This window comes from Castor canadensis, chromosome 4 (assembly GCF_047511655.1).
Source record: "Castor canadensis chromosome 4, mCasCan1.hap1v2, whole genome shotgun sequence".
Lineage (NCBI taxonomy): Eukaryota > Metazoa > Chordata > Mammalia > Rodentia > Castoridae > Castor > Castor canadensis.
In genome coordinates, this window is record NC_133389.1 from 81623833 (window position 1) to 81650977 (window position 27145).

General features: G+C 38.8%; 1 protein-coding gene across 26 annotated transcripts in view; it reads left to right on the forward strand.

Annotated features, from left to right (window-relative positions):
• The window catches only part of Clasp1 (cytoplasmic linker associated protein 1), a 251589-nt gene that overhangs the window by 182652 nt on the left and 41792 nt on the right, over positions 1-27145 (forward strand). For 9 of the 26 annotated variants that reach the window (XM_074070502.1, XM_074070503.1, XM_074070504.1 and 6 more), the window contains 8 exons: positions 1242-1349; positions 8764-8867; positions 10688-10711; positions 12248-12492; positions 14247-14310; positions 17115-17278; positions 19061-19139; positions 19973-20116. In XM_074070502.1, coding sequence (XP_073926603.1) covers positions 1242-1349; positions 8764-8867; positions 10688-10711; positions 12248-12492; positions 14247-14310; positions 17115-17278; positions 19061-19139; positions 19973-20116 — 932 coding nt within the window. Of the gene's footprint in view, positions 1-1241; positions 1350-8763; positions 8868-10687; positions 10712-12247; positions 12493-14246; positions 14311-17114; positions 17279-19060; positions 19140-19972; positions 20117-26485; positions 26588-27145 lie in introns of all 26 variants that reach the window. The other 17 variants (XM_074070508.1, XM_074070513.1, XM_074070521.1 and 14 more) reach the window with 5 other exon arrangements.

Sequence of the window (27145 nt, forward strand, 5' to 3'; positions counted from 1 at the left end):
CTTCCATTTTATTCATTGGGGAGTTGCATGATTCTAGTTAATATTGGCTAGGTGATTAATCTTTGATCTGAAATAACAGACTGTGCTCATTGCAATATGGAAAACAGGTTTGTTTTTACATCAGTGAATCAAGTTTATTGTTTCCAAAGTCTCTGAGAAAGTCATTGCTATCCAGTGTGGAAGTGGTAGTTGTCTCAATAAGGGGATGCATACTGTCCCAATTAGCTATTAACATTAGGCATTCAGTATGCAATAGTATTAAAGAGAATTTGCCCAGTAGTTTATTTCTATTTTCCCAAATTATATTGAGAAACAAGAGTATCATGGTCTTTCTGAGCTTCACAGCTAGATATTATTAGTCCTCTGACTATTCATATGACTGTCTTATAACTTCAGTGCTTTATAACATAAGAATAATAAACTCTGTCAGCAGATAATCGTAAAGTAGTTAGCTTTCTGGGCCTCATGTCAGTGGAGGGATCTTTTGCCCTAATACCAAGATTTTCAGTCCACTTACCTTCTAGTCCAGAAAGGAGCTGAAAGGAGGGACCACTGGCAAATCTGCTTGGATTCCCTTGGAAAAAGCGTGGATAAGACGGGACCAAAAAATAAAAAGATAGTAGTCCCAACTCTCTGCATAGGTTGATTTGGATTATTGAATTTGTGTGAAGTAGCTCCATGTTTACGCAAAGTGGTCAGGCTCTCCAGCCAGGTGGAATTTTGGCTTCTCTCTATAGAGAAGGCCACACTGGGGTATGTGTCCTGCCCTCTTCCTGTTGATTAGGTAAGTTTATAGGCTTCAGTCAGCAGAGCCTTTATTCAGATTGCTAACCCAAACTTAACAATCTTTTTTAGGAACCAAGTGCATGTGAACATAGCTTTGGTTTTCATTTTTGTATGGAGAAGTTGGCTAAAGCCATAAAAACTGAGCATTTCTAAAAAGCTTTTGATCTTGTGTTTTGTGTTGCCAGTTTATTCTTTGGAAAGATTTCATTTCTCATATTTAGGTGTAATTTCACCGTACTGCTTTCTGAAGCATTGAACACAGTCAGTTTTTTCCAGACCCCTTCCTGTTGACATGCCAGTCTGAAACCTTGGTATGGACAGTGGCCCAGTCATTAGAACTCCCTGGTGCAGACAATGTCATATTTACATTAACCAAATGTGACTGACGTTTGTGAGTTTTTCTGCCTTCATTAAACTTGTTCACCTTCTCTGAAACCCTTCATGCTGCACACTAGCACGGAGCAGCCGTATCCCTCGACCCAGCATGAGTCAGGGGTGCAGCCGCGATACCAGCCGTGAGAGCAGCCGAGATACAAGCCCTGCTCGGGGCTTCCCTCCGCTTGGTGAGTACACATAGGCGCTGCCCCAGGAGCTCCCAATGCTTGTCCGAGACACTGCTGAGTGGAATGACCTGCTTCCCCTCCTCTGCTGTCCTGTGATCCTTTCTTTTCTCTTCCTCTTCCTTAGTCACCCTTTGTTGTCCCCTTTGCATGCTTGAATTTCGGCAACTCCCAGTTTTCATCTATTAGAGGAAAAAAGCACCACTTCACTCTCCTGTTGTCATTTGTGACCACTTGCCACCAGGCAGGCTCATCTGCGTAGCCATTTCTGATATAAGGCAAAACTCAGCCAATGTTGGTGGCTGCTTGCAAGTGAAGTTAATCCAGAGTTTATCCTTAGTCATTGAAATTATATGACTTATCGTTGATTTTGCTAGAGATAAGTTTATATGTGACTTATTTCAAAGGAGGAGCAGAAGTATAATAATAACATTTAGAAAACTAAAGGAGTTTTCTTTTTTAGTTTTAACAGTCCTGCTTTTCTCTAAAATGGATATACAGTATTATACCTTTTTTATCTAGTACAAATTATGAATCCCCAAAGGCATCTGTCAACATATATTTTTATGGAAAGGAATGTTTTGTATTCTTCAATATTTTTTTAGTTCTATGGCATGTTAAGTGTTATTCAGATATATCTTTTTCTCTTGATAATCAAAGAATACAAATCATTTTGTAAGAATTAGACCTGAAATGATCACATGGAACATGATGACAATAGTTCATAATTTCAACTATATAATTATGCAGCTGATCTTTTAACTGTTGCAAGTGTCACTTCCAGAGAGGGATGTTAAGTCAAAAGCGTAAAGTCTTCATAGTTGCCTCTGTCTGTTTCCTCCTAATGTCATACACTTCTTTTGATATCTTTTTCCCCCAATCAGTGTCAGTAGTCAAAGCCTAGATGTAAGTTCTGTAAAAGAGCAGACAGTAGACACCAGAGCTGTGCTAGACAATTCCCCTAACTTAATGTTTCCTTCCCTTAGGGTATGAGGTGTTCTACCTGGTTAGCACAGCCCCACCCAAGTGGAGTATTCTCCTAGCACATGTCAGCCACTCCATAGCACCTGAAGCTTTAGAGCAGAACTCTCAATAAGTCAAAGGCAGCAATGATTTTTTTCCTGAATGAACTGGTGATTTTTCCTTTTAAATTAAGACTGTATATCTATGCATCCTTGTTCACTATTTGACCTTCCAAACAACCTGTTATATAAATAAACAGTTCAATCTTTTGTGGGTTATTTTGTCTCTTAGAAGCAACCTGGCATTTTTATTTTATATTTGTGCTGGTATTTTTGATATTGTCCATGGAAGCAGCCTTGGCAATCTGGCATGTGGTCTATGGACCAGGCAAAGTGTGCTGAATTCTTGATGTCCTAATTGAACCCTGAGAAACTGAGTGATCACATCTGCTCTTCCCCGCCCCCCCCCCCCCCCCGCCTTTTTGGATAAACAGATCTGCTTTACTGTCTTGGTGACAACCCAAACTGTTGAATTGTATAATTGCTATTACCAAGGCAGAAGATGTGGATCTAGTGAACTGTAGCATCAGCTCAGATCTTCTGTTGTGGTCAGGACAATAGTGAAGTTCCTTTGAGCTAAATTTTGATCCCATTTCTCTTCCCCCTTGAGTTAAACCTGTCCTACAACTTGTGTCCAGCAGCAGTGCTGTGTGTACCTGTACCATTCAGAGTAGTCAACTGGCATGATGCTTGTTTCCCCTGCTCATGCTCTGGACAGGTGTTGGCCAGCCTCAGACGCTGAGGGAGAAGAAACCGCATTCTCAAGGCCATGCAGTTAGGTTGTGGAGCCAGGCTTTGGATATAGGCTTGACTTCAAGCCTGCCTTGTTTCAAAGTAATTCTGGTAATTCAGTGTCTTTCATCTGTTCCTCAAAAATATATTAAATGCTTTTTGTGAAGCCTCTTCAGGGTTAGACACGTAGAGATGTTTCTGAGACATTGATTTCCAGGCTTGGGGTTAGGACCTGTGAATTCAAAGATGCATCCCAGAATGTTCTTATACTCAGAGGAGTTTACTACACATTCTCTGAAGGTTTCTTCTTTTTTTCATTCATTTAATAATCACTTATTTTCCCTTTTGGAAATTAGTGAGATTGAAACCAGTGGCTCTTTGAATAGACCTACATAGCCAACCTTTATTTATAAAAGGAGGATGGGTAATAAAAGCAATGATGTTTCAGTGAATACAGTCATCCTCTGTCCATGGAGGATTGGTTCCAGGTCCCCCTGCACGTAACAAAATCCATACCTGCTCATCTCCCTTTATTTAAAATGGTACAGTGTTTGCATACAACTTAAGCTCATCCTCCTGTATACTTGAAATCATCTTTAGATTATTTGTAATACCTAATACAATGCAGGTACTCTATAGATAGTAGTTATACCATGTTGTTTAGGGAATAATGACAAGAAAAAAAATCTGCATGTTCAGGCACAGTATTTTTTCTAATCTGCAGTTGGTTAAATCAATAGCTAGGAGAGGGGGTTGAGGGAGAGAGATGATGGGAACAATGTAAGTAATGTACAATACAAGTCTAATTGGAATTGTCACTATGAGTTCCCCCCCCCCGCCATTATGACTATATCCTAAGTTTAAAAAGGAAAAAAAAAATCAATAGATGCAGAGCCTGCGAATAGGCCAACTGCCTGTGTTGTTTTTAAGTTTGCATGATTGTTTTAAAGCATTTTAATTGTATGAATATATATTAATATATGGCTACAATTATAATTCTTACATGAAATTAAGGGCTCTACAACTCTACTGCAAATCAAGCTTTGACATAAGTGAGTCCACCTTGGATTCCATCTCTGGGCATTTTGAAAGGAACAAAGACTCATTATGCAACAGAGTTACTGTAGAATATTCTGTTGAAATGGAACAGAAGATTCTTTTAAAGTGCTTCTAATAAGATGTTCTTATAAGAACCTACAGATCAAATTTAAACTGAAATAGTTTACAGAAAGATAGAATACTGATGTGCTGTTATAATAAATGTACAGTTTTGTGAATCTTAGAATATTTCAGGAAAGTGGTAAGTTTATAATAATTTGTTTGAAAGATTGTTGATTTATTTTTGTTTTTGTGCATCTTGAGAAAGAAGAGATTTTCTTTTTGCAAGCTGGTAAAAATTTGTCTTTATTGGCCAGGTAACCTTTGCTATTTAACAACACATAGACCACAGTGGTGCATGTTTTATAAGGTGACATGAACTACTTCAAAATGTAAATAAAGTTATATTGAAGAGTTTGAGGTTTTGACGTTGTATGACATAGTGTGTATCAGTGTGTGCAGAACAGTAGTGTGAGTGAGAGGTGGCACTGCTCAGTGTGGCTTTGTTAAACCTATGCACTTTCCACAGTACAGCACCGTGACTTTTCCATGCTGAAAATATCTGGATGCAGCTATCTTTTGTTGTTTTCCTGAGATGATGAAAAGCTGTACATTGTATGGAACTATGACCAGTATATCAGTGTTTTCAACCAGTTCTTTATTTCATAATTATTTCTAAAAGGTACTCTGTCTTCACGAGGACAGAGTTCAGCATTTATTTCCTTAGGTTAATTAGTTAATATATTTATTACAAAAACCTGCTCATAAAATAATATCCTGAGGTCTAAATGTAAGTTTGGAGTTACTCTTAATCTTTACTAATCAATACTAACTGCTGTTACCACCATTGTTGACTTTTCATGTGGCATGGGTTTAAGTGCTTTATGTGTGGTCTCTCAGTAACAACCAAGAGGTAAGGTATCATTATTAGCACCACTTTACACAGGAAGAAACAGGCACAGAGAGGTTTAATACACTGCCCAAGGTCCTACAGCTAGCTGTGAGCAAATCAGGCCTTACGGTTCTATCTCCAAGCCAGCACTCTTAGGAGTACTGTGGCTGCCTTTCCAAGGAAGGTCACTAAACTCACAACCATTGAATTTGCAGTAGTTAACCAAGCACATTAATAATTAGGGTATTTGTGCAGCAGAACAACAAACTTTTTAACTGGGGAAAATGGATTCCAGTTGTTGAGCCGCCTTCTGTGATTTCATTCGATTTCTGTTGAGATAGCATTATGAACCTCTCTGCTTTTGTTTTGGTGCATGGTGACATATGCATCACATACTGATGACACATCTCGTGAGCTGAGTTAATAATCCATCTCCCTGCTGTCTCCTCTGGGGTTTAGATGGTGCTCTGACTCCTGACGTTCTTCATGTGGCATATTTCCATAATGGCTGATGGAGGCTTCATGGTGTGAATCTAAACCTGGAGTCTGAGTCGGTCGATGCATCCTTAGTCTGAATCACCTAAAGAGTGCCTCTGTTGTACCTGTGTGTCTAAGAGCTGTGTGAGACCAGCAGCTACCACGGAGCGTGGGGGTCGGCACTGCTTTCCACTCATATCCAGCACCATTTCTTTCATGAGAAAGCACGGCCTTCTTGGTAGCTGCCCCTGCATTTCCTTTGGTACTTGTGTGTTAATCCTGTGGGTGTTGCCGTTCCTTTTACCTGCAGCCTCTCGACGTCATTCCAGGTCCACTAGTGCTCTCTCCACTGCTGAATCTGTTGGGCAGTCAGGTGAACAAGTGCTAACTGCATGACTCGGCTTCTTCATCTGTTCTTCACACCCATGTCAGCGTTTGTTTCCATCTGTGTCAGCTGGCGCTTGGCATGTGTGCACCTCATGTTTGTTTTCCTGGTGTGCTTTTATTTTTTTTTTTAAGTTGTTGAATGTTTATAATTCTGTTAATAGGCCATAGATGCTTTATCATCTGTTTGACACCATTTCTCCAGTGCTCGTTTTTATATCAAAACTAAAAACAGGGAAGCACTTCTTCCCTTCCTCCAACCCCATCCCCAAGAAACAACAACCAATAGGCTCCCTGTGGGGAAATGGGGTGTGGCTATCATCCCTCAGAGTCAGTCATCTCCAAGGTCTTCTCTCCTACTGTAGTTTCAAATATTAAGTTAGTTGCTAGTGTCAGGTTCTAATCATTTTCAGGTTCTATTTAGCCTATGCTTCAAATAACAACATGTATTATTTGTGTATGAAAATAAGTATATTGTCCTAAAAATTTCATGGAAAAACAAGATCAGTACTCAGGTAATCAAGTCAGGCCAAAGACTAGACTTTGTTGCCTGTGGGCCCCAAACCTTCCATGTCAATTCTGTTTAATATACCAAAAATCCACTGGCTAGCCACAGGGGCAAAAAGTGAACATGCAATGGTTTGCCACATAACCAGCAACATTTTCATATGCTGACAGTCCCTAAAGACTAGTTTTCTCAGTTGAGTAAGACATACTCTGTTGACTCACTGACTGTGGATGGTGACATCAATTCATTGAGTCAGTTATTTTCTCTTTTGTTCTTGTAAATGAAGCCAGCTATGCATTTTTGCTGTTTGCTCTGATTAAATGCATTACTCTGAAGATCAGGGGCCAGACTGAAGGCACAGTCTTGGGCATCCATCTTTTGGGAACCTGAGCTTCATAATAGCATCAGAGCAATGAGAATGTTAAAAACAAAAAGCTTAGCATTTTGCTAAGATCCAGACAAACAGGTCCCATTTAGATCTGGAGTTTAAATTATACATGTTGTATATCACCTGATCTACAGTCACTATGTATGGCAAAGCTGTATGCATCTGGGAAGCACAGAATAATTGTTTTGTTCTTGTAAGATTTAATTTTGTATTAAAAAGTCAGTATTACCCCTGGAACAAGAGTTGCTGGCATGAGCTGTACTTTTGTTTTGTTTTCTTTTTCAGACTCTTTTATTTACGTTTATGCTGGGTAATTTTAATTGGCTTATAACTGAATTACTTTCATTCTGTTACTCATAAATCCCCTGCTATCTACCCTTTTTTAATGGAAAGAAAAAAAACTTGAAGATTTTTTTAAGAGACTTGAACAAAATCATCTATAAAATTATACAAAATAAATCTCAAATTTATGCTTGTTTCATATTTTAACTAATAAGTATATATTTAGGTACATAAATGGGATTGTTTTGTGGGCTTGTTTGATTTATGTTGGACACTAAATTCTCTTTGAGACAATGGATTAAGGTGACGTTTGGAATAATCAGCAAATGCATTAAAAAAGGGGATAGTATAACATATAGTTTTTGTTTTTGTATAAAAATTCATGACTGTTATTACTCTTGACTAGCAGTATTTAAATTTTCCCTTTCTTTGGTGGTGGAAGGTATGATGTTTTGAAATTGACATTTAAAACAATCTAAGTAACACTTCACTTTTAAAGTTTACCAGTTTTGTAGGTGATGTCTTACTGTCTTTTCAAAATTCTAAATAGATCATTTCATAGAAAAGATTAGTCCCTGTAAAATAGGTGCTAGGTTCCTTCTTTTTCTAAATGGTTCAGTGTTAGAATATGGCTAACACTAACACTGAAGATTTTCCTTGTCCAAATACTGTCTTACTTGTTAATACAGGGAGAACATATCTTAACATTTTTCCTCCAAAGGTTTTTACATATTAAAATTGTAATTAGGAAATTAATCAGTAGATAGTGTGACATACCCATGACATATATCTTACACTGGCTTTCTCCTATTAAGAGTTTTAATCTCCAGCACATCTTAAGGACGGCTGATCAGCTGATTTAATGGCACTTTTAAAAGTGAATTTATATTTACCATGATCATCAACAGCCTTAGAATAATTGCTCTAACTGCTAAAAATACTTTGGATTCTTTTCAGTTTACTTGTCTGTATAAAGACAAATTCTTTGAGCAACTCAGGTGAAATCTATACTAATGATACTGAAATGATTAATATTCTGCAGAGAAAGTACTAGGTTTTTTGTGGTTATTTTTAAAGAACTGTCATTAATTTTTAAATAATCTGATGACAGAGGCATTGTGGTGAACAAGTACTCCAAGTGAATTAGTTTAATTGATAACTGTTACATAGTAGTGACACTAATGAAAATTTTCACTGTGATCAACTTAGTACATTTGTTTCAAATTTTAACCTTCTACTTCACATTGCATTAGAAATCATTTATCAAATCATGAACCTTATTAATTTAAGCAAGTATCAAGGCTACTTGCCTCTAGAGGGAAAGCTAAATAGATTAAAAGATTCAACTCATAGCCCATCTTCCTTCCATAATATGTTCCCCTCTCTCACATCTGAAATCTTTCTAGTAATAAAATGTTATGCAGCACTTTCCACTAGAAGAATGCTTTGTGGATTTATAGAATTAAATGTGAGCAACTTAACCTCTACCACTGGCAAGTGAGTTCAGTGCAGTTAAAATTATAGGGACTTTTCAGTGCCTCTGTCTCCTTTGGTGGGAGAAGGCAGGTGCCCTTGCAAACTGTTGAGTGTCACATGAATTAAAGTGACACATTTTGCTTTTGTGTTTTAAATAGACCGGTTTGGACTGGGCCAGCCAGGAAGAATACCTGGATCTGTGAATGCCATGCGAGTTTTGAGCACAAGTACAGATCTGGAAGCTGCTGTTGCTGATGCTTTGGTAAGAAACACAGTATGTGCAGACTCTTCTTGAATTGTTCATTCATACTTTTCTCTGTCTTATCAGGAAATTGCCTCCAATCATATTACAGAATCATCTTGACACTGTAGAATTGTGTAAATATTGTTGTTTTGTTCTTAAACTTTTACTCTGCACACACCTAAGTGAAATTTGGCCTTCTAGAAAATACTAGCATCAAATATTCTGTGCTCTTCAATGTCAAGGAGGTTTTGATGACACTGGGCTTCTCAGATGTCATTGGGTTTTATTCCTTTTATTCTTTTTGACCATGGTGTTTTTTTTCAGCATTTCCTGTTTTTCCATCCTCTTGTTTCTGTTGCTTTTCAGACTTTGTTGGCATAGCCTAAACACATGATTATAACAAGCAGGTAATAGAGCTTGAGTTTTGAAAGTCTTGCATTTGTTCTATTATTTCTCTTATAAAGCCTTATGATTCTGTTAACTTAAAACAATGGGTCAATATTTTTTAAATTTCTTAAATTTTAAGGTTTCCTCTGAGGATGTGAAGCACTGGTACAGTGTGTTTTTGCATCATTATAATCTAATACTTCAAAAGCCGAAAGTTATCAGAGCTCCTGTAATTTGTAGTTACAGCCATAGTTCCTTAGTAGAATTGGACTGTGATCACATTGCTCATCAAAGATGTATCTCAGCTAATAGTAACAGCTTCTTGCATATCCCAGTTCATGTGCTCAGCATTTGAAATAGATTTTCTTCAGAACCGTCTCATCTCTGGCCTTGCCTTTTTGCTATTTAAAGATTTATTCTCTTGTAAGGAAAAAAGTACGCATATAAGACTGTGAGGTTTTTAATCCAGCCATGTTCCATCTGATCAACATTTTATAGTCTAGAGCTCCATTGATTCCTGCTTTCATCTCTTCATGTCTGTCCCTCATTCTTGCTCAGTCAGAAGATTTCTTTGACAAGTGTCTATGAGCAGGCAGTTAGCTGCTCTCAGAGTGCTTTTCTGGTAGGCAGACAGCCTCCAGATCTTTCATCAGCCTTATATGTAAAAGGACTGTTTTCTGGCAGGTACTAGAGTGCAGGGTAATTGCTCTACCCATGGCTGTAACTTAATAGGCCAAGAGCTGGAACAGAATTCTGTGAACCCTTTCTCTTTCCACTTGCAGCCTTCTTGGTCTCTTTTATTTATTCAGAGATCCTAGGAAGGAGGTCAGAGGGATGGGAAACAATGGAAGCTGAAAGCCTCAGCTAAATGGGACTTCCAGTTAAGGCAGAGGACTTTTCAGTTGTTTAAAGCCCTGCAAAAGGGAGTGTGTGCAAAGTTCTAGGAGGCAGAATAAAGCCAGAGAGCTTGAGCTTTGGCTTGACTTCACTTGAGTTTTTCTCTGAGCCCCAGTTCCCATTATGCTCAGGCTGCCCTTGTTACTTTTTTCTACCCTGTTTGATCTCTGCAAGTGACCTGCCACTGAAGAGGAAAGTGCAGGAATGGTATGGAATCCTTACTTCAGAATGGAAGCCCCAGGGTAGACATTACATTTCACAGGAATAGGTAGAAGATTAGAGCTGTGCCTCATGGGAATGGGAAGAGTTTCTGCAAGAATTACAAGCAAGAACATAGGGTCTTGCTTGGGAGAGGCATAGGGCTAAGAAATGCCATTTTGAAAGCAGTCTGTGTTATTATCTGCTCAATATGAAACGCTTGCTGACCTGTGTTTTTGGTTTGCTAAAAAGAGATGTTTTGCTGTACACTTTTGTTGCCAGAACAATCCCCACATATGCTTCTGACATAATTCTCTATGCTTTTTCCCCATCCTTCAATATTTTCCTGCCTACAGCTGTTAGGAGACGCCAGGAGCAAGGTACCAGTGCTTTGACTTTTGTTTACAACTTTCTTTTTTTCTGTTGCAAATAAATTTCTTTTTGAAGCTAGTGAAAGCAGTACAAAATGTAGTAGAATATAGAAATTGGGCCTGAAGTATGATTCTGTTGAACCTACTGAAGCCTTTACTAGTGATGGAGCCAGTCACTTTTCACATATGCTTGTGTTAATATTCATTTGAATGTTAAGCCCTGCTCCTTCTCCTGTTAGTGTTTCATTTTATTAACTAAGTCTGTGCCTATTATGTCATCATTATTTCACAAATGGATTTTCCAACAGTTTTCTTATCTTAGGGCTCTAGTTTATATGTAAGGCGGATGATCATATAATTTGTCATCCAAACAAAAATGCTTTCAAGAGTGAAAAGGAGGTGCCATAAGTAATTATGCTGGTGCAATAGGCAGAACGGTCTTGAGCATGTTGGAAATCACAATAGCGTTATGAGAGAATTGCATTTGTGTGGTTTAATCCACTGACTTGCTTGTAGAAAAATTTGTTTGTTGTCAGCTTTATCAGTTTTACATAGTGACTGCTATATCATGTGGAGATTTAATACACAATTTTGTATACGGGGTAAGAGAAATGAATGAAGTGGTATTTATAGTCTACTTTAAAACAATCCTATTTGTGTTGAAAAACCAAAATCCTTAATAAAAGTGGCTCATGTAGTTTAAGAATCCTTTCACAGCCAGGTGTGGTGGGTTGTGTCTATAATCCCAGCATTTGGGAGGCTGAGCCAGAGCATCATGAGTTCAAGGCCAGCCTGGCTACATAGTGAGACTTTGTCTCAAAAAAACAAAACAAAAAGAATTGTTTTACATAGGGTACTTATGCCACTGACATTTCAATTATAGTCTTTCTTAAGGATACATTAATATTCAAACAAGTATACCCACAGACCATGCTACCATGTTTGAGGTAGATTGCTCTAGACCAAAGAACAGGGGCTAGGGGTACACATACCTGCAGTGTGTCAATAGCTGGGTTCTTTCGCATAGAATCCCATTTAATCCTAGCATCAAGCCTGTGGGATAGGGATAATTCTTATCCCCTTAGAGAGGGGAAAGCTAAGTCAGAAAGATTTAGAAGTGTTGTCAATTTGCACAGCTAGTTAGCAGTGACACCAGGATGGGAACCCAAGTTCATCTTACTGAAAAGCATACACATGCTTTGCACTCGTGCACCCACACAACCACACACACCCACACCTTCTTTCTCTCTTTCTCTCCCTCCCTCCCTCCCTCTCTCTCTCTCTCCCCCTCTCTCTCTCTCCCTCTCTCTCTCTCTCTCAGAGGCCACACTCTTCCCCCTGCTAAGGAGTGTAATGCTTATCACTTATCATATCTACTGGGAGACTTTTCTGTTTTTGTTTTCCTAATCTGTAAGCACAAGCAGAGTGTGTGTTTGTGTATCTTTTCACACTTAACTCTTTGTTGTTTTTATTTGGTATGACTCATGGTCATTTCACCTTCCCATTTCTTCCTCATTCACCTTCATTCCTCATTGGATCTGTCAGAAGAAGCCTGTGAGGAGGAGATATGAGCCATACGGGATGTATTCTGACGACGACGCCAACAGCGATGCCTCCAGTGTTTGCTCGGAGCGTTCTTACGGCTCTAGGAATGGTGGCATTCCCCATTATCTGCGACAGACTGAAGATGTAGCAGAAGTTCTCAACCACTGTGCTAGTTCAAATTGGTCAGAAAGGAAAGAAGGGCTTCTGGGCCTGCAGAACTTACTGAAGAGCCAAAGGACACTGAGGTGAGGACAAGAGTCTCTAATTATATTCATTGGGGACTTAAGGGGATTCCTTGTCACTTATGGAGTCTTACAAAGTTCTACTTGTGAGGTCTGATGGCTAAGACACAGTCCTTGCTATTTAGACACTTTGAAGTATCTGGCAAATATCCTGTCATTTGTTAGGTTCATAGAACATTTGGTTCCCTTAAGGTTGACATTTGTTCACAAGATGTTGTTATTTGAGAAGTCTTGGCACCATGTACAATTCAGGTAAAGAATAAAACAACTCTACGAGTAGGTGTGGTTCATTTCTTTTCAGGGTTCAGAAGAAAACATTACCAGTCTCAGTCACAAAAATTTTAATACACATATGCTTATAGGTAGCTTATGAATATGCAGAGTAAATAAATAATAAATACTACTCCAGAACAGTAACTGCATTATCTTTTGAATTATTTTTGCTTTTTTTCTTTGTTTCTGTATTTCATTAATTTTCTAAAATAAACTTGTATTATGCACACCAAAAAAAAATGTGTTTATGGGGGCTAGAGGTAGGCGTGGCTCAAATAGTAGAGTGCATGCCCAGTAAGCATGAAGGCCTAAGTTCAAACCCCAGTACTGCCAAAAAAAAAAAATAAGAATGCATTTATGTCGTATCTTATCAAAATCCACACACCATTGGCACACCATTATTTTATATCTCTCTGAAGACATAATACAAAATGTTTGTTAACTAAGACTATCAATATGTCATTGATTACAAGATGAATTTCAATTGCAATGATGTGAAAATATGAAAAAAGATGTGAGTGGCAGTTGAGAAATGAGTTACATACAGTCCATGAAATAACCCTGTGTTATGTTCTTTAATCAATGGTTGAAAGGAAAGTTGTGAGGCTGGATAGGTTTGTGGCCATGGGTGGAGGTCTTCCCATGTTCTGTGTGGTTGGATGGGCCCTGGCAGATGAGCAGCTGTGCTCCAAGTGTGGTTCTTCAGTCTGACTCTACCCGACTGTATTCACTCCTGCCCCACGTTTTTCCATTCTGTCCATGAAGATGGTACAAGAGGTTCTGCCACCTGCTTTCCGAGATCCAGGCATCATGACCCGCCAGTGATCACTCAAAAACAAAATGAGGATGATTTGTCATAATTGTTCTTCAAGAATCTGTTTAATCCTTTCTGAATTCGTAATGTTCACAGAGACCCATTAAATGGTGTTTAAAAATCTCATGGTCAGCATTGGTATCTTCAAGGTTGCACTGTTAGCAGCACTGGACCATCTGTCTAGTGCAAGAGGAAGAGGGATTACTCCAGGGGCGCCTGGGGAAGAAAGGACCCTTTGTCCAGTCTCTGTGTAAAATAGCATACTCAGTGGTTCAGTGGCGAATGGGAAAAGACAGAGGGCACAGTGTGCACTGAGGGTTTGGCTGCAGACGCAGGATTTTCCTCAGTCCTCTCAGCAGCCATGTGGCATGCTTATCCTAAGGTCCAAGCTTAACCATGCCACTGTACTTTTCTAATAGCATGGTGTGTAAGGTTAGGCAAATCACTGTCTGCACCTCACTGCCCTCATCTTAAAAGAAGAGCAAGTTTGTGCTTTTACATTCTTAACATCATGAATTAGATTTGTGAAAATCTTTGTTATGTAAATAGAGATTAGATATAGCTTATGTAGTTGACTGAAACAAAAGAATTTTTAAAAGCAAAGCTATAACAATTGTAGGGGTGATTTACTAAATTTTAAACTCATTAGTTTCCATTTTATTTCCTCCAGTCGAGTAGAATTGAAGAGATTGTGTGAGATTTTCACCCGGATGTTTGCTGACCCCCATAGCAAGGTAAGTCTGCAATCAGGCCTTGGAGATGGAGATATATTCCCTTCTGCATGCCTGTGTGAACTGTAATATACTACCTGAGAATGAAAGCAAGTTCCCCATAGTGCAGTGTCAATCTTAAAATTCAACCCCTACTCCATTAAATACAGTAGCCTGTATTTAAAAAATGGAATTCTTAGGAACTTACATAACCATAAATTTCAAGTTAAATAAGTATCAAGAGTTGCCATGGAGAGAATCAGAAGTAGTCTTTCATTCAGTCAGCAGACGTTTCTGTGGGCTCGGTGCAGGATGTAGGATTGCTTAATGTGGTGCATTCATTTTTCAATTACAGCAGTAAGGAAAATGTATGTAATTATTTTTGTAGCCCACATAATTTTGTTCTCAAAGGATAATATGGAAATATAGAAGTGTTCATTTAATGAGTTTATTGAAAAACAGGTGAACAAAGCCAGATAAGGACACAAGAAAAATAGAAAGAAAAAAAAAACAAAACCAACAGGTTAAGTTATCTCTCCAAATAGAATTTTTCTGTTCCCAGGAGCTTGCTGGATACTGCTCATTTATCTTGTGCCTGCACCTCCTGGGGCCAAAGGGAACATGGAGCCTGAGCAGTGCTTGTTTTATAAAACCCTGCTGAGGAGGAAACACCCACAAATAGGGAACACCGCCCTTTCTAGGGATGTGTTGGGAAAAGGATTCTAAAAAAGTTACTGGGATCTAGATTTTAAATAAATACCATGTTTGGGAGGGAGCCTTTAAAAGTATTAGATGAGTTTAGAGAAAGAAAATGGGGAGATGAAGATATAGACAAAGTTATAAGATAGACAAAGGACAGAAACTAAGTTGTAGAAACTGATGATAGAACCTTAAGTCAGCAGAAATAAATCTTAAATACTGCTAACATGCAGGACTAATTATGTCATACTGCAGCTTTCCTAATAAAGATGGTCTCTTTTAAAAGTCTTGCTGGGAGCAAGAAAACTGATGGCCAGAGAGTCCAGCCAGTTATTATTGTCTTCCTTCTTTCCCTATCCTTGCTTCCTCATTAATTGTCCTTAAAGTAACAAACATCTACCTGTCATCATTCACCCATGCATCCTATCATTTAACATTTGCTGTGTACCCGATGTAAATTAGGGATACAGAAAAGATACAGCCCTGGCCTTTTTTTTTTTTTGAGGGGTAGGGTGGTACTGGGGTTTGAACTCAGGGCCTCACACTTGCTAGGCAGGCACTCTACCACTTGAGCCCCCAGCCCTTTTTTGCTTTTAGTTGTCTTTCGGATTGTGTCTCATTTTGGCCTGGGGTTGTCAGACCATAGTCCTCCTACCTATGCCTTCTGGTAGCTGGGGATCATAGGCATACACCACCATAGCCACCTTATTAATTGAAATGGGGATCTCACTTAACTTTTTGCCCAGGCTGGCCTTGAACTGTGATTCTCCCAATTTCTGCCTCCAGAATAGTACGTGTCCATACCTAGTCCCTGCCTTTTGAGACACTCACAGGAGTACAGAGGAATGAAGGCACCGTGCTTCTCCACTCGCTTTCCCTTGCAGCAGTACTCACTGTATCAGTCTCAAGGATGCCATAAAATTCCTATTAAGATCCTCCCAGAAAGGATAGCATTAACAATATGAATAAAACTCAGAAAAGCTTGAGTTGAAAGGCTGCACTGATACTCAAAGATACAGTCCTTAAGAATTTTTCTCTAAGGTAGTGTTAAAAGCAATACAATTTAAAGCATAATACAGTTGGTAAAAGTTTTGCCCTAAGGGATGTTAGATGGTTTTGAACATTGATGAAATTTCTGTTACCTATTACCTCTAGATTGCTGATTCAGAAGCAGAATGTGAGAATAAAGAAGGAAATTTGTTTCCATCAGAAGGCTCTTGTCCAGTGAGTTTGGAGGTCTCAGTTTAGTTAATATTTGCTAGCTGCCTGTGAGCTAAGCCAGGAATCCCCCAGCCAGGGCTCATTGATTTTTATCATGAGCTGCCTCACTAGAGACCCCTGGTGGTAAACAGTTGCTGTGCCAGAGCTGAGGAGGTGTGGGGGGGCTGTCCCAGTATAGCAAAGTCTAATGAACAGGGTAGGGAAACACAGTAACTACCTGAGTTTGGTTCAGACATACTCCACTATGGACTATTTCACCTCAGGTAGCAATGTTGAGTACACAGCAGCATGAAACTCAGTGAACTATTAGTATCATTTGTTTCAATCTTTTATAATTTCATAATATCTGAAATTGGCATATATCAAAATAGCCGACAAAAGTAAAAGGCATTATTACACAATAGTAAATGTTTTTTTTTTATTTTGCATTCTGTATTAGTATTCATTGAATGCTAAATAAGGAGAAAGAATGGTATAGAATTAGTACAATTAAGAGTGTGTGTCTCTCTCTGTCTTTCAAGAAGTCTCCAGTGTTACACTCACAAAAGCTAGTTTCTCTCTGTACTGACAATACAGGCTTATATTGAGGGAAGAGAAATGTATTTTATCAGTATATAGCTTCTTCAGGATTTTTTAAGAAACTGCATGTAAATGGTATTAATTTTCTGTGGACTAACATGGAATTTGTTTTGTTGCATGGCCTGGTTTGCGGTGGAATTCACAACAGAGAGTAAGTGCCAACCATTTTTCCTTATTTGTTTTCTTCGCCTTCTGTTATGTGAGCAGTTGTTGACAGTGTTCCCCTAAGTAATAAGGCTCTGGGCAAAGCCAGCATGGACATGCTTAATGCTTTTAGACTTTGGAGGATATCATGAATTAAGTGTGAAACATTTGTATTTTGTGTATAGGTTTTCAGTATGTTTTTGGAGACTCTTGTGGATTTTATAATAATTCATAAGGATGACTTACAAGACTGGCTTTTTGTTCTTCTCACACAATTACTTAAGAAAATGGGAGCAGATTTACTCGGATCTGTGCAAGCAAAAGTTCAGAAGGCTCTAGATGTCACCAGGTAAGAGTTTAGAAGCTTCACCACTCTGACACTTCAAGATTCTTGTCCGTGATTTATTGCCATTATCTTTTGCCACTCATGGTCCTGTCTCATGCCATGCATGGATGAAGGAGGGGAAGGAAGGAGAGGAGAGGGGAGGAGAGGGGAAGAGAGCGAAGGAGAGGAGAGGAGAGGAAAGAAGGAAGGAAAGAATGAATGAAAAGTTATATTCTCCTGTTAATTTTCCTGTGCACCCTTTCCTTTAAGAATCCTAATCTTGGAGCTGGCAGAGTTGCTGAAGTGATAGGGTGGTTGCCTAGCAAATGCGAAGCCCTGAGTTGAAGCACCTCCTTTCCCCCCAAAAAGAATCCTGATCTCAGTAGATTTGGTCTGAGTCCCTAAGGCATTTTCATTATTCCTGTCTTTCTCTCAGCCATTGAGATAGATAGATAAGCTGTTTAAGCTTATCTAGAATCAGCCAGTGATTATTTAGAGGAAGGGGTTCAATGATGACTAAGTTGTTCCACAGGTTCTGGACCTGGTTGCTAATCTGCCTTGGTTTCCTTATCTCTGGCTGTGGCTAACAACAGGGCCCATTTCCTGGCTAAACCTACTAGGGTCTGAAATGTGTTTTCCATCCACCTCTTATTGCAGGAGTAGGGGAGAGGCATTTGTTTTCTGGTGTGTTTAGTATCGCTTAAATCATGATACTAAAGTACACTTTGTTTCCAGAAGTGGTCATCTAAGGTTCCAGGGTATAAACAAACATAGAAGAAAAGGTTCCATTGGGTTAGGTTTACTTTGGGGGTCAGGGCTGCTGGGGATGGAACTCAGGACCTCCATCATGCTAGGCAAGTACTCTCCCACCAGCCCTAGGTTTACTTTCTATGATTTTTTCATACTATTTCTTTTAACTTTCATATCAGCCTTGTGATAATAGATAGTTTCCTTCATTTTATAGATTCAAACCTACATTCTTCACTTTACCATACTTTAGTAATTAGGAAAAGTCTGTAAGAGATTCCAAAGAAACCAGTGTAATTAGACATTGTATCAGATACTTGTGTTGCATTATCTTTCCTGTCAATGGAGAAGTGACATCACCATTATCAATAGGGGGCCCATTATGAAATCTTCAACTAGTCATAGTAATTTCCACATTTTAAACGAGAGAGCACTGACTTTCTCTACAGGAACCCCTCCGGGTAACTTGATTGGATCAGAGCTGTACAGTGACGATGAGAAATAGAATCAGTTACAGGCAAGAAATGGAGCAGGGGCTGGCTTCTGGGTATGAGTTGTAGCTGGATGGGGAATTTTCCCTTGCTGAGTATACGCTTAGGCATTCTTCTGTGGTGACTTTACAAAAGAGGATCATACACATTTACCAAGATAAGGAGGACATATAGTCGGCTTAAGCAGGGTCAGCCATAAGCAGCCTCATCAGGATATAAAAATAAGATCTGGGAATGCGAAGTGTTTTTTGTGTGAGCAGTATTCAGAGAGGTAGCTGGAGGGAAGAGGTAGATCCAGAGAAGGGCAGGCCAGGAAGAATATCTGTGTTACTTTTGTAAATTTACTGCTTATCTTGATTTTTAAAATAGCTAGTCACAGTAACTTCAGTGTGTGTTTGGGGTACTTTTCTTTTTCTAACTTTTCTATATGAACATTATTCACTTAGTGTTTGTATAAAATGAAAAGAATTTCAAAAAATGTGAATAGGCTTTTACATATATTAGAGTAATTGGCAACAGCATGTTTTTGTGATATCTTTAGAAATAAGCACTTTTCTTTTTAACCTAGGGATTCCTTTCCGTTTGACCAACAGTTTAACATTTTAATGAGATTTATTGTGGATCAAACTCAAACTCCAAACCTCAAGGTCAGTAACTGTCATTATAATTCAAGCTCTGTAATCCAAAGTTGTTTCAGATTTACTTTTTTTTTTAAATACATGGTTCATATTTAGCTATTATGGATAAATTTGTGAACATTTCTGTTCAGCTCTTTGTGGACATATTCCCATTTGTCTTGGTTCTGTATATTGTAGAAGAATCTCTGGTTCATTGGAAAGCCATGTTTAATAATTTTTAAACACTGCCAAAATGGCTGTCCCATAATATATTCCTACCAGTAAATACGAGAGCTCCAGTTACCCTGTCCTCAGCAACATTTGGGCATTATTAGTCTTTTTCACAGTCAATATTTAAACTAGAAAAATTCAGCCATTCTTATGTGTTAAGATAGTCTCATTATAATCGTATCTTACTGGAATTATTCTCTAATGCTAACATTCTCTAAGAAAATCTTAGAAGGGAAGGAAGATATGTATAGTCATGTTCTTGGTCTGTTCTTTGATCAACTTGTGTTGAGGTTCTAGATCTAAAAAATGATAGCCCTTTTTTCCTGAGATTAAGACCAGTTGAGAAGTTGATGGGGAAGTTGGGACAGAACTAAAAATGCTGCCTCATAGGACCTGGCCCGGAATGCAGCAGAACTCATTGCAGAAGAACTTACTCTCAGTCAGTGGCAGAGCTGCCCATAAGTATCTTGCAACATGGATAAGGAGTAGGATGTGACTCCATGTGGAATGTAAACCAGGGCAGAGGGGAGACTTTCTCTTCATGGTGTGTACTCTTCTCTCACCCCCAGCCAAGAATTCTATTCAAAGATTCATGAAGTATTCTTAATATTTATAATTATTGGGTCTTTCAGGTCAAAGTTGCAATCCTGAAATACATTGAGTCTCTGGCCAGACAGATGGATCCAACAGATTTTGTAAATTCTAGTGAAACAAGACTTGCTGTTTCTAGAATCATAACCTGGACAACAGAACCAAAGAGTTCAGATGTGAGAAAGGTATGTCCAAGGGAGCTAAAGTAGAATTACTGACTATTTATTATGCCTGAACTAGAAAAAGAAATTCATTTAGAAACTTGGTCACCACTCTACCCACACCCCACAAAAACCTTTGTAACTCTTTTTCTATGAAAACTAGGGCTTTGGTGGTATCCCTTCTCTCTCCTGCTGTACCCATTTCCAGTCTATGGTGGTGATGGTTTTCACAGGCATCTGTTTTACATATTTTATAATATGTATATTATACTATTATATATACTAGCACTAGTCATTTAGTGTTTTTCACAAGGACACTGTATCAGTTGGCAGTTGGTAACATGTGCTTTGTGAACAGAATTGCAGATTTGAGGCTGCTAGCTATAGAGTAAAATGTAGTTGAAAGTTTGCTAAGATATAAGAGAGTCTCGACTTTGAGAAGAGCCAAAGACCTTCTAATTATATGCCACACTTGGAACATACTCCCTCTGATTTGGGAAGTAGAGTGGGGTGTGTGTAGAATTCAGATTTTTGAGAGTCATCGAAAAAGATACCAAGGCACTGTGTTTCTTTCTTTTATTAGCTCAAAGGAAATATTTTGCCACTTGCTTCTGAAATGGCATGTCAAGAGGCATATAACGTAGAAGAGCACTGACTGCTGTTATTTCTCCTACTTGTTAGTAGTCTGCTTCACAGAACTGTTATAAGGGTTCATTAAAGCATGCAAAGGGTTTAATCCACCCCTGACAATGGGACAAGCATACAAGTGTGAGTCAGTGTTGATACTCTCATTCTCTTTCAGTCAGTGTTAGGCCTGTGGTTGGGTTGCACACATGTCTGTTACTGACTTTTACTTTATATAAAAGCCTTTCCTGTCATATTTTTTTGGAGATAGGGTCTTAGTATGTAGCCCAAGGTGGTCTTAAACTTGAAATGCTCCTGCTTCAGCCCTCCAAGTGCTGGGGTTATAGACATGCACATCATGTCTACGCCTGGCTAACTCTCATATTTTTTAAAGCCACATTTCTGTTCTGCCTTCACACCAGAAGTATTCAGTTTGAATTTTGGGGTATAATCCTGGGCCTGACATGTTTTCCTTTTGTGCTATGCTGCCTCCACAGCCATCCCAAGTAATGCACCCCATTGGCCTATGGAAAATGTGGACTACCTGAGTCCAGATAGGGAAAAAGAAAAGATGATTCCAAGCTATCGTCAGCAAGGCTGATGCATTTCCAAGTGCAGGTGAACACTGAATTCTAATGAAATTCAAAAAGGAGAACTAAACAATTATCTAGAAGAATTCTTTGGAAGGGTCATGGTCCATTTAATTCTCATATCCGTTAATATAATAATAAATTAAGTTGGCCAATGTCAAGGGAATAAAAGTAAACCTTTTTAAAGTACTTTTTCAAAATTATTATTCTAATATGAAAGTTTTGATTCATGATCCTTTTGCAAAATATTTCAATATTTATCAAAAGAAATTTCATTGTAACACTTAACCAATAAGGCAATTTGGGATTTGTGAGATACAGTGGTAGGTGTTTAGATTTTTTTTCATTTTTTTTTTTTTTTTTTTGGCTTAAAAGTCAGAAATAAATATTTCTGGGGCTGGGATGTAGCTCAATGGTAGAGCACTTGCCTAGCATTCATGAAGCCCTGAGTTCCATCCCACCACCAAAAAAGAAAAAAATATGTATATATTTCTGTTGTAATTTTCAGTATCACAGGATCAACCAGTAAAAACAAAGTTATTAAATAAAATTTAAGTTGCTGACTTCAAGTATAACACATAAGGTATGTGTTTTAGTCAGCTTTTCATCACTGTAACAAAATACCTAACAAAGGATACTTAGGGAAAAGAAGTGGTTGATTCAGCTGAAAGTTTTGGAAGGTTAAGCACATGGTGCTAGCATCAGCTCATTTCTGGTGAGGGCCCTTGCCAGCTGCATTACATCATGGCAGAAACATGGGTATAGATGAGATTTCATTGCAAAACAAGAAATCAGAGCCTGGTCCCTTTAAAGAGCATGTCCCCAGTGACCTAAGGATCTCTCACCAGAGCCACCTTTTGAACGTTCATCACCTCCCATTAGTTCCCATGTTGGACCAAGCCTTCAATCACAGTGGACTATGAAGGATACCCAAACCATAGCAGTGTGTGCAAGTGTGAGTATGGGTTCTTGTAATCAAATCCTAAGTATTTCCTGACATGGACTAAATGTGTTCTAGATTTGTGTATTTCACAATGTGGCCTGTTGGGAGCAACTAAATGTGATGATCATGTCCATTTTCTGTGCACATGCACATTAGAAAATTTGAACCAGGACTTACTGTCCTTTTCTAATCAGAACTTTGCAGGAACTTCCTTCCTTGAATTATTTATCCTGAAGCTCCAATACCTTCAACTTATTTCAATAGTAACTCAAACCAAATAGGATTAGGAAATCAGACATCACATGGTGCATTTATTGTTTGAATTATATGCTGTACTTCACAAAGCTTTGTCTCCCTGGCATGTTACTCCCATTGCCTGCCCTGACTTCTCTCCCCATCCCACTGTGAGGCTGCTTAACTCCTCACCTTCAGACCTAGTTTAAACCCAGGTTCTAGTACAAAAATCCTGATCTTCAGAGGGATTCAAAAAGTTTGAGATCAATAGTTTTTAGTGGTAGCTGCAATTAAAACCACCCTAGATTCCTGAGCTCTACTCATGCATAATTTTTATTTAGGGTAGAATGTGAACATTGTGCTGTTTGTGATTGCTGTCTCCTCCACTCTTGGCTGATTTTTAATGTAGAGTTGAGGCCTCTTATTTTGAACTGTTGCCCTAGAATGAAACCTGAAGCCTGCTGATATAGGTTGATCTGGTTGCTACAAATTCTCTTACTACCCATCCTAACTCCTCAGTATCTTCAGAACTAGGCCTGACTTCATTGTTTCTTGGTGCCTTCCCCACCTCTCTACCCACTACCTAAAGTTACATGCTGCCTTTAAACCTAGTCTAGTGGTTGGAACTCATTGACCCTTGGCAGTCTTCCTTCAGGCTAACAATACCTGCTGGGTTTTTGTCTATTGTCAGCTCAGTGCACACTGCATCAACACTAGAAAGCTTCCTGGAAGATAAGATTCCTTGTCCATCATGAAATATGGATGGAATTTGCATAAGTGATGAGCTTAGGGAAAAGACAATATTCCATGTTGAGAAGATAAAAGTTTGGGAACAGTGAGTAGGTGAATATGTTTGACGCCAAGGGTTTGGGAAAGTTGAACATTAGAAGACTGATTTGCTCACCCTGAATGTTCTGCACCAATTGCAAAATCTGTAGGAACATAGGAGGTGCTGTAGTTTGGATCTGGAGTGTCTGCAAATAACCCATATCCCCAGCTTCTGTCAAAGGCTTGGTCCCTAGCCTGTGGCCTCCACCACTATTTAGAGGTGGTGGAACCTTTAAGAGGTGGAGCCTAGTAAGAGGAAATTAGGTCATTAGCAGTATGCCCTTGGAGGGGACATTGGGACCCCATCCCCTTCTCTCTTTTCTTTGCTTCTAGGCCGCCATGATGTGAACAACCTCCTCTACCTTGCACTCTCACCATGTACTCTGCTGCCACAGGCCCAAAGCAACAGGGCCAAGTGACCATAGACTGAAACTTAGCCACAATCAACTTTTCTTATAAGTTGTTTGTTTCAGGTATTTTGTCACAGTGACATAAACTAACATAGTAGGCATCTAACAAATATTCCATGAATTAATGAATGATAAACACCCACAGAAATGATCTTGTTTCAAATGACATTTTAAAGTCATCCTTATAAAAACTATAGAATTGAAAGTTTTCTTTTGCTCTCTATATTGGTTTTCTGTTGCATAACAAATTAGCACAAACCTGGCCACTTAAAACCACACACATTTGTGGCCTGTGCTTTAGCAGGTGCATCTGCATTCTGGGTATCTCTGTTGATTTTTTTTTTAAGCCATTCGAGATGCATATGGCTTTCACTGTAACCATCAGTACACATCCAGGACTGACTACTGAAGCCTGTTATTTGATTCAGATAGGTGTGTTAAAGCACAGTACTCAGCCACAAGTGATGCCTTAAGACACTGAAGATTAATCCTTCCTGGAGAGAGTCACTTTTATTTAAATGCCTGTTTTGATGTGCCATCTGCTGGTCATTTATAAATACAGTTGCTGTTGTGAGTGATATGACTGCCTTACCCAAGAATATAAGATGATTTGAATGAATGAATGAATGTGGTGCTTAAATAAATTCAAATACTTAAAAATTGTGATGTGATTTATATCACTCTGCTCTAAAGTCTAAAATGTGTAAAAGTAAAACTGGACCATTCTTATCTAGATGAGTTAATGCACTAAAGATCAAAGTAGTGTTTATCTTGAATAAAGATAAGTTTTGCCTCATCTCTCATTTCCACAATTTTTTTTTTTTTTTTTGGCAGTCCTGGGGTTTAAACTCAGGGCTTTGTGCTTGTTAGGCAGGTGCTCTACCACTTGAGCCACTCTGCCAGCCCTTCATTTCTACAATTTTTTGAAGGTCATGCCTGATATTGTGGCAGTCTCGGTGAAATAAAAGCATCTTTGTGGTTATGAACCAAGTTCTCCTGCCAGTGTCCTGCTTGAATTTCTTAACAGCAGTAGGATGGGGTTATTTTCTAAATATTAGGAAAGCCCTTCAGTATGAATCTATGCAGTAAACCTTTATTGGGCCTATCCTATCTCTGGAGAATATTAATTTTATGAAAACAGTGCTGTTGAATTTGCAGACAATGTAATGAGTTCTCCAGATCTATAAGATTATATCTGTGAAAACATTTTCAAGGCATTTTAAACCGATGCATGCTGAAACAACTCAGATTCATCGATTACAGCATTTTTTTTTTACTATTTTCTTTATTCCCTTTTTAGGTTAGTTTTTTTGTGTGTGTTTCACACTGTGGAGGGAGTTAAGATGTTTTCAAAACCAAACACAAAGCAGTCACCAATAAGGTGCACTGCGAAGCTCCACCCAACTTTTACCTGGCCTGGATATTTCACCTTTCCTTTCTTGAGTATGAGAGTCCTAACTGTTGTGTTGACCATGTTGATGAGGTATACTAGGCTTTTCCCAATGCACCTGTTTAATGTAAGGTAATAGTGTGTATTACCCATGACAAGAAAGTGGGCCTAGTGTTCAGCCTCCTTTTGACTTCTGCCTCTATGATGTGAGCAAGTTGTCTTCTTTGTTATCTGTAAAGAGGGGATGATTCTTGTCTCAGGCATCACTGGGAGAATTGATGACAGTATAGTAAAAATCAGATAAATCTGACTTCATTGCTGTTGCAGCTCCTGCTGTTGTTTGGGGGCTGTTTCAGCTTTGCTGCTTCTACTGCTGCTATTTATGGAACAAATTGAGTACAATGTACAATGTTTTTTCCAGCATTTAGGAATCCATGTGATCCATTCAAAGGGAATGTGGTCATGGCAACATAATTTTTTCCCATAAAGTTTTTTTTGCAGTACTGAGGATCGAGCCCAGTGCTTTGTTCATGCTAGGCAAGTGCTCTGCCACTGAGTTGCATCTACAGCCTGTGGTCTTTCTTGAGGCAGGGTCTCCATATGTAGCTCATGCTGGCTTGGAACTTACTGAGTAGCCTCAAACTTATGATCCTCCTGCCTCCACCTCCCCAGTGCTGAAATTATAGGCATGTACCACCATGCCTGCTAGAATTTTTAATTGCATACTTATATCTTAAGATCCATAATGCCTGTATGTTTGCTTATGTAATTCAGTTTGTCAAGGCATTGATGTCTTTTGGTGGGTTGACAGGAATCATTCACGTTATTTGGTAATTCCTTAGCCCAAATGTTCTGAGCAATGTGGGAAGTGAAGGCATGGCAGAGATGTATAAAAATGCTGTTGGCTCCAGCAGGAAAAGTTTATAAATAACCTTCAAAAGGTAAAATTTCTAGATGACTTTTGAAAAGCCTCTGATTCTTGAGATAGCATGATCTAATTTAAAAAGCTAAGGGTTTCTAATCATCAAGTAAGATTTGAATCTCAACCTACCTATGACATGAATCTTCTCTCAAGTCTCTTTTTTTGGCCTCTGATCTTGCACTTCCTCATGTGAAGCAAGAATATTCCTCCTCCGGGTAAGACTATAATTCTTATGTAAAGGACCTAGCAAATAATCAAGAATTCTGAGATTCTTATGTTCCTAACTTTTAGCTTATGGGCCTTGGTGATTTTACATAAGAAGTCACATACTTTGTCAGCAGCAGACAGCCTTGGGTAACACTTGCTGCTTTTCTGACGTGGTCCTTCCCCGTTCCTGTTCTCCTCTTTTCCTGTTCCCCCATTTCCTTTTCTTCCCCTCTCCTGTTTGCCAGTCCCCGCTTCAGCGTAGTCGAGCAGGGGAGGAACTCCCCACTAGGGCAGCTTCCACCTGCTCTGGGCCTGGACAAGGAAACTTGGAAGAAAACTGTAAACAGGTAGATTGGAACTGTGTACTAATTTCAAACAGCATACCTCACTGTTTGCATTTTAGTTTATTAATACCAGTTACCCTTGTGAAGACACTAGAAAGATTTTGAAGAAACCTAAAATTAATATAATACTATGCGACTGTGCGTGTACCCGTGACAGTGTTGGTGTTGTGTGTGTTTCGTGATTAACCACCTTCCCAGTGCAATAGCTGGGTTGAATGTAGACTATTACCATATATTCATGGACTAGGAAAGGGAGAAATGCAAAATGACAACTATCTGAAGGTTTCGAAATACCTTCTTTTTGGTGATTTTGTGAAGCAAGTTTAATGACAACCTTAAAAGGGAGAAGTAAGAGTTACTTAGAAAATTAGACAACTCTTTAATTTTCCTCTTTTATTTTACATTTTCATAAATAATGCCAACAATGACATTAACATTTGTCAATGTTTTATTTATGTCCTGTCTGCTAAGAAGAATTCCTTTCTCCTATAAGGTATATAGCTTCAAGACAGTTGCTGGCCCTAGGAGTTCTCTTCAAACAGTCACAGTGTGATTGGAATA